Source organism: Leptopilina heterotoma, unplaced genomic scaffold (genome assembly GCF_015476425.1).
Source record: "Leptopilina heterotoma isolate Lh14 unplaced genomic scaffold, ASM1547642v1 Lhet_187, whole genome shotgun sequence".
In the NCBI taxonomy this organism is placed as follows: Eukaryota; Metazoa; Arthropoda; class Insecta; order Hymenoptera; family Figitidae; genus Leptopilina; species Leptopilina heterotoma.
Window position 1 is genome coordinate 17,022 of NW_025110906.1, and position 8,523 is coordinate 25,544.

At 24.7% G+C, this 8,523-nt stretch overlaps 1 protein-coding gene across 6 annotated transcripts in view; it reads right to left on the bottom strand.

Moving 5' to 3' along the window:
- Positions 1-1,344: 1,344 nt before the first annotated feature.
- Positions 1,345-8,523, bottom strand: part of LOC122500487 (glutathione S-transferase 1-1-like) — an 89,136-nt gene continuing 81,957 nt past the window's right edge. For 2 of the 6 annotated variants that reach the window (XM_043609440.1, XM_043609442.1), the window contains exons 2-6: positions 5,020-5,164; positions 2,844-2,902; positions 2,360-2,504; positions 2,000-2,167; positions 1,345-1,621 (exon numbers count right to left, since the gene is read on the bottom strand). In XM_043609440.1, coding sequence (XP_043465375.1) covers positions 1,478-1,621; positions 2,000-2,167; positions 2,360-2,504; positions 2,844-2,902; positions 5,020-5,163 — 660 coding nt within the window. In that variant the 5' untranslated portion in view covers position 5,164 and the 3' untranslated portion in view covers positions 1,345-1,477. Of the gene's footprint in view, positions 1,622-1,999; positions 2,168-2,359; positions 2,505-2,843; positions 2,903-5,019; positions 5,165-5,240; positions 5,380-5,703; positions 6,010-8,007; positions 8,168-8,361; positions 8,501-8,523 lie in introns of those variants that run through there. The other 4 variants (XM_043609438.1, XM_043609437.1, XM_043609439.1 and 1 more) reach the window with 4 other exon arrangements.

The window sequence follows — 8,523 nt, forward strand, 5'->3', positions numbered from 1 at the left end:
AAATTTTACAAGGCCTCTATGAGAATCCTACTGCAAATCTACATGGGTTACCTTAAACCTCCGTTCTCCTACAGGAGGTTCAGCGTATCTCATTCCTCGAAAAGAATAGATTTTTCTTCCCAATCTGGTCGTCATGAATGATCCCTTTACTCTACCTAGGGGAATATTTAGTTCAAAAGTTCTAGATTCTTCAGCAGCAAGAAGAACCGATATCATTTGAATAAACAAAATACACAAAATAGTACTCCTCATTGTAATTTTTTTTTTGAAAAATATTCACAATACTTTATTATATGCACGACTTGAAAACAGTTTTGAATTACACTGAAGCTTAAATTAGTGACGCGGAAACAATTTATACTTCCAGAACAAGGAAAAATTTACTTAAATTCAATAAAAAAAAAAAAAAAAGAAATGAAAAGCAGAAAAATTCGAAAATTATAAACAAACACTTAGTGATTATTTTTGGAATATTTTAATAAGACGTAATATTTATTTTCTTAATGTCTAATTTACTTTTTAAATAATGTATATATTTTTTTCTAATTCAACAATAATGTCATTCAATCCTCTTAAAATACAATATTGTTGAAATTTTTTTTTTTCATTATTAATGTTATAAAAATATATTCTCTCTTTGTGAAAGATAATAAATTGATTAAGAAAACGACAATGACTTGTTGATATAACGATATATAACGACTTGCAAAACAGTTGTTAAAAGTTTTCTAATCATTTTATTGTCATCTAAAAATCAAGAAAATATTTCAGAATTTTTTAAATCATAATTTTTTGGAGAAATTCTTAAAGGATAAATTTTAATTTGTTTAAGAGCAAAAAAATAGAAAATTAGAAAACAAATACTTTTTGACAAATACTCTTTTATAAGTATTTTTTTAGTAAAAATGTAAATAATTTTATTTAAATTAAACTAATTCATAAGAAAAAAGTCAATCATTGCATAATAGAAATTATTTGTTAACTTTTTTATTATACTTCCAAATTTCAAGATTTTATTATTATAATAAAACTATAATCAAATATATCATATAATTCTAAAAATAAGAGATAGATAAATTATTTCTATTTTTGAAACTCCCCTCACACCTTTTTGTACGCATTAAAAAAAGTATTTTAAAAATTAACTCCAAATATCGTGAATCAGATAAAATCCTCAAATAACACCGTAAAATTTTATAAGTTGACAATAAAATTGTAAATTAATAATAATAATGATTCTATCTTTTATAAATTGTAATTTTTTTATACAACACGAATAAAATGGAATATTATACTTTATTGAACAATATTACCTTAAGTTTGTGGATATTATTAATAAAATAATTTAAATCCAGAAATGTGAATTTATTTTCTATCTCTTTACAATTATTTCAACAGGAAAATGTAAATTTTTATTTCACATAAAAAAATATATAATGTTTTTCGCAATTTTTTTCTTTCACTTAATAACAAACACTTACAAATTTGAAGATGGCAGTTTCATAATTTGACGAAATTTTTCAACACCAGGTAAATTCCATTCAACATAACCGGGAATATTTTTCTCGCATCTTTTAACCCATTCCTTAATATTTGGATAAGTGTCAAATGGTTTGAGGAGCTAGAAAAGAAATCGTCTTGTTTTAGTAATTGTATTTTAATTCTTTTCTCTATGTGTAATTAACTAATTCTTTAATTTTGTTAAAACTACACTAAAAAAAAAAATTGTTTTAGAAACTCAACTACTGTTAGGTAATGGAGTAAAAAGTATTTTTTTTAATTAATCTAACTCTGTTTGTATAGTAAATTTTATTATTTTCTATGTACTTCAAAATTTAGAATTCATTCAACTGAGAAAAGTAGTTAAATTTCAAAAATAAGTACAAAATAATTATTTATTTAGTATAGGACAAAAATCTCAATTTTTATTCAATAAATCAATATATTGTAAAAAAATACATGCATTAAAATAATAATAATATTAATAATATTAACTTGCCTCGAGTGTAGAAATTGAGCACACATTGGAAATATCAGCCAATGTGTATGAATCTCCAACTAACCATTCTTTACCATCTAGCATTTTTTCTAAAACTCTATAAGCATCTTTTATTAAGTACATTTCACTTTCTTCAATGCCCTTCTTGCCTTTATACAAAATAGGTCTCTGAAATTAAGTTTTGTTTCTATTAATTTGTATATTAAATGAAGTTAAATTCGAAATAAATTGAATAAATTTAATAAATTTTGTAAACTATTCAATGTTTGACTGAAGAAAAATTATAATTTTCTATTAAGTAGATACATTTCTTTTTTACTTTGCTCTGAATTAAATTATTTTTTAAATAAACAAACTTACAATAAAAATGACTGACATGGCATAAAAAAGTGATCCACAATCAAAATACATGCACTGATCAACTTTCGCTCTCATGGCAGGATCCTTTGGATAAAGATTATCATTTTTGGCGTATTTTCGAACCAAATATGTATTTATCGAATGGCTGTAATTATTTAACAATTAATTTAAAAAAACTCTAAAATATTGAAAATTAACAAGTAAAGCAATTAAAAAGCAATTTTTGAAAAAAGATTACCTAAGAATTATTATTTCTAATTTTATTTTATGTTTATTAGTGTTTTTTTGTCTCTATATATATAAATAATAAATAACATAAAATAATAAATATATAAGAAATAATAAAATAATATAAGAAATGGATTTAAATTAAATTAAGTAAAAAATAATATACAAAGAAAAATAATTTTGTATTTGTACTCAAATATAAATTATTTTGATAAAACAAAATTTTTTGGATTGTTTTTTTTTTAGGTGGTATTACCTGTCCCACAAGATAAATCCATTATCATTCAAGGTAGGCAAAGTGTGCTGTGGATTAATCTGCAAAAATTAAAAATTAATTAAAATTTATTATTATCTTTCGTATAATTTTAATTAAAAAAGAAAAATTAAATGAAAGTATTTTCTTTAAAATATATTCCAAAATTTCTATTCAAAAGAGAGAAATATTTTTCTACTATATATAAAATTATAATTATAATTATTTATAAGAATATTAAAATTATATTATAATATAAGAATATTGTTACTGTAACTTATTCAAAATAATTTCCATCATTTCAATTGAATTATTATTTTCTACAATTTTTTACTAAAATTCTTCTTTAAATCAATTATTTTTAATCATTTTTGATAAAGTTCTTTTGAGAATTTTCAAATTCATTTGTTTATAATTCAATTTTACGAAATTTCTATTATCTAGAAATTCTTTAACTATAAATATACAGTGGAAAATAAAAACTTGAAATAATTTTAATAAATTTGAATTAAGCTTTTTGAAAAAATTAGTTCCATATAGAATTTGTAATTGAAAGTATAAAAAATTCATATTTTCAAAGATTTTAATTTGAAACCTTTATAAAATTCGATTATTTCTAAAAATTGAAATTATTAATAATTTCTCAAAAATTCAATTATTATCTAAAACTTTAAATGAAATTAATTTTTAAATCAATTTTTATTAGAAAATATTCTACGAGAATTCAATTATTTTAAATTTTAAATATACGAATATAGATAATTATTAAATAATTGAATGTTTCTTCAAATTAAATTCTTATACATAATTTTATCAGCAAATTTATAAATAAATGAATTCTTTCCATGAATTTTAATAACATTTTCAAAAATAATTACATTTTTCAAGGAATTCGATTGAAATCATTGTATTAAAAATAATTGAAATTTTGCAACGAGTTTTATTATTTATGAAAATAATTGAATTATTGCGAAGAATTTTATTAAAAAAAGTTTCAAAAAATTGAAATATTATCAAAATTTTTTTTTAATAATTGAATTATTTTGGGAAATTTTATTAAAATAGTAGAATATTGAAAATTATTGAATTAAGACAAAGTTTTGAAAATAATTGAAATTTTGCCATGAATTTTATTAAAATTTTTGAAAATAATTTAATTTTGCAATGAATTTTATTAAAATTCATGAAAATAATTGAATTTGTCGAGGAATTTTGCTATTCATTTATAAAGATAATTGAAATGTTGAAGACAATTTTTTTAGATTTTTTGAAAATAATGGAATTTCTACGAAGAATGTTATTAATTTTGAAAATAATTGAATTCTTGAGATAAATATTGTTATTTATGAAAATAATTGAATTTTATAAAAATTTCTGAGTATAATAATTTATTGAATTCCGGCTACAAATTTTGTTTTTTTTTTTTTTCTAAAGATAATTATAATGTTGACCAGAATTTTTTAAAAAATTTTTGAAAATAATTGAATTTTTGAAAATAATTTTAAATATTTATAAAGATACCTAGTTGAATTCTTTCGAAGAATTGTGTTAAAATTTTTTAATTTGAAACTAATTTCAACAGAATTGAAATTAAATTTAAAAAAAAATACTTCATTAAATGATTTATAAGAAATAACTTGGGGAAAAAGTGCGACAAAGCGAAATTTTGATATAAAAAATACTAAACAAAAAAAAACTGATGTGGAATTTAGTAAAGTTATATTAGAATTTAATTAACATTCTGATCTGAATATTTGATATAATTATACTAAATTTCACATTAGTTTTTTTTTAAATTTAGTATTTTGTATATCAAAATTTCGCTTTATCGCACTTTTTCCCCAGCAGTTTGTAAAATACTTTTACAAAATTTAATAAAGATTCTCTCTCCGTGTAGACATTTAATCTTTTTCCAGTACTTTTAATAAAAATCCCTGATTTTCCCCTGAATTTCCTGACCAATTCTACTTTCCCTGACTTTTCCCTGACCTGTGGCAACCCTGTTTTTGAAAAAAAAACAGTTTATACAGTTTTTAAATTAAATTTATTAAATTTATTATTAAAATTTGCTTGTATGCAATTAAATTACTAATACCGTCCCATCTCCGACTGAAGATTAAGATTACTTGCATCAAAAAAATCTCTATGTTAAATTTTTTATTATTTTATTTTTCATTACCTTTAAAAATTCCGGTGTAAGATGTTCCCTCTTAGCTAGATTAACATCTTTAATATCCAATTTAAGACCAATTGCAGCAGCTGATAAGAGTGTACTCCGACTTGGAGGACTTGTCAGAGTATAATACAGTATTGGTCGCAGCATTCTGAAATTTAATTATTTTTCTATTATTCTGCTCTAACAAACATTTCAACGCTATGCAATTTCTTTTCTTTATTTACTTATTTTCAGTTATTTCAATTTTAATTATTTCAAATTCAAAACATGTTTTCGTTTCTTTAAAAAGTTTTGGCAGACAGTAACTTCAACTCTCGTCTTCTATATTATCAACTGATGATTATTCGGAGCACCGTTTCATACTACAGAAACTGCAGTATCATTCCACAACAATATAAATGATATAAATGCACTCATAAATTTACATGACTCTTGAAATTTATCTTGATATAAAGCATTGCTCCATTTAAAGTTCAACGATCTTATAAATATAAATAGTTGTCAACTCTAATTATATATCAATTGTATTCCAAACAACAATTAGTAGAAGTAGTGGTAGTAATAGTAGTAGTAGTAGTAGTGGTAGTAGTAATTAGTAGTTAAATATTTTTTAGAATTTATTTTCTACTACAACGTAGTATGTTGGACTTTATACTTAATAATCGAGAGAAAAAAAACATGACTTACTTGAAATAATGCAAGTTGATGAATTACTATCAAAAATTACAAGATAAGTTGATGTGTTATTTTTAAAAATTACCTAACTGTATAAGTCTAAACTATCAAATTTACAGATTTACACTATTAAAATTATTTTAGCCCTTTTGAGGACTAAACTATTTTTTTTCAAGCACATAAATACAAAAAACACGTTTCTCAGCGACCGGTTTGCTTCTATGCCGGTTAGTGACTAAGATATAAATCAAAATCCCCCTTCTACCATACCGTACAGTAAAACAATCACTCTTCTCCCCATGATGAAAATCAAAATTGAAGTTCAAATTTGAATTCAACTTGAATTTGAATTTTGATATTCAATTCTATTTTCAATATCACGAATGCATTTTTTTTTACCAAGAAATTATTTTTACCAGTCAATTATATTCTCGACGTGAACCAAAAAGAAAATTTCTTACCCGCATTTGGTAAGCTTCTATCGTTACCATCTGTGAACAAAGTAACACTCATCAACTTCTTTTTTTTCCTTTTTGCAAAATTTACGAAAGAATAATAAATAAACAATAAATACTACTACTACTACTACAAAGAAAACAAAAATTAAAAAAAATTTGCATAATGTTTAATATTTAACAGTAAAAATAAAGTTTTTGTTATGCATTCATATAGATGCAGCCATGCTAGTGCGCGCATGTAGAGTGCAATAAACAAGTTTCTTATCGACTTTTGGTCGATAATAATTTATTAATAACAATGCAGTTGTAAGCGACGCCGCGTTATTTTTTCAAAAAGTGTTACATAAATCTGAAGGACGGCGCCTAAGAGCTAAATATAGACTATTAGAAAGAGTCGTTTCCCTTGCCTTTATACAACCGTGGGCGTTTTCTACTGAGAGAAAAATAAAAGGCGCATTTATTTATTTACAAACTTTCTGCTTGATGGAACATTCGCATTACATTCGCTGCAAAATGACGTGCAACAAAAAAAAAAATGAAATGCATTTTACACTTCTTATCAAAATTTCATTTTCTACTTTATCTTTTTTCTTCTTCCGTTCTTGTTTTATATAGAGATTTTTAATTATTTATTTTATATGATAATTACTTAATTGTTATTTTATAAAAATAAGTATTTATTTATTTATTTTATTGACTAATAAAATCTTTTTTCTCATGCAAAAAAAAAATGTCAAACTCCGAAAACTAATAGAAGAATCTATTAAATTCTTATCGGAATTGTTCGACAAACCTCGTCTATTCATGTTTGTCACATATAATTACTATCAAATCGATTAAAAACTTTCAAGGTTACCAAAGGGCATTGATTGACACAATGTATATGGATATTTGATTCATTGTTGCACACTACATACAATAGAACACAAAAACTTTCCATAAATGTACTTTTTGCGACCCATTTATTAAAATTGCGACTTATTTTATTTGCATCATTAAGAATCATTATTCCGCATTTTGTTTGCTTCATTACATCTTGAACTCTCCTTATCTCTTTCAATTCATCCGCAAAAACGGAATAAAAAAAATTCTCTACTAATTAACATCTTTAATGAGCTGTGATATATGCGCATGTAGACTAATAAATTTATGTCCGAAACATTATGTAGTGGCAAACAAATTTGCGCATCTATTAGCAAGTGGTTGTAACCATCGAATGTTGTATTAAAAATTAGGCGCAATTTTGGTAAAATTAGACGCAATCATGGTAGAATTTAGTAGCAATTATGATGAATTAGCAGTAACTATGTTCGGATTGGTCAAAACTATTGTAGAATTGAGCGAAATTTTGGAAGATTTAACAGCAACTATGGTAGAATTAGCAGCAATTATGGTAGTATTAACAGAAATTTTTGTGGATTAACAGCAATTATGTTAGGATTGTACAAATATTTGATAGATTTAGCAGCAATTATTGTAGAATTAGCATCAATTGTGGTAGAATTAACAGCAATTATGGTGGATTAGCAGTATTTACTATGGTAGAATTAGGAGCAATTGTAGCTCAATTAGGCTGCAGATATGTCAATAATGTTCAAAAATTTTGACTAATCCTTGACCACATTGTATGGTTGACCCAAACCTGCAAAATCCGTTTATTATCATACCGATGGGTTGTTTGAACAACCACAAAACATGGTCAAAAATAGTGTGGCGTAATATATGGATGACCCCATTAATAAAACAAAACAGCAACATAACTTTATTTCATAACACAACTTCATTCATCATACACAACCATCATAAGTTTCGGATATCAAACACCAACAATATCCCCACCATCAAAACCAACACTTACTTTCCCATTTCTTTCCGCAGAAACCATTTTTCGCCAACTTTCATTTCCTCCATTACACACAACACAGATTTATTCAAAAGGAACTATAGAGTTCTTTTACCCATAGTCCCAAAAAAGAGTCTAAGCCACAAGTGCATAATATGCGACCTTGAAGAATGAGTGTGTATATTTCAAGGTAAGTCAAGTAGTAGTAGTAGTAGTAGAGGGGACACACACAACCACGGTCAACAAAAGGAAATTGTGCTCTATGGTCATTTCCCCTTGAACTCGTCTCTAACTACGTATTATGAGAGCCTGGACCAAAAAGAGAGGAAGAAAAGGCAAAAAGCAACGCAGAAAAAAATCAATGCTTACCCTATAAACGTCATAAACGGAAAATCAATGGTAAACCTTGTGTGACGTCAAGTGTCCCGCCTTACAATTAACCAATCACGTCACACTCTACCCCACTCCGAATTATTGTACTCTACTCTTCAGGATACCTTACATCCTTCCACTGCGCAAGCGTTTCTTTAC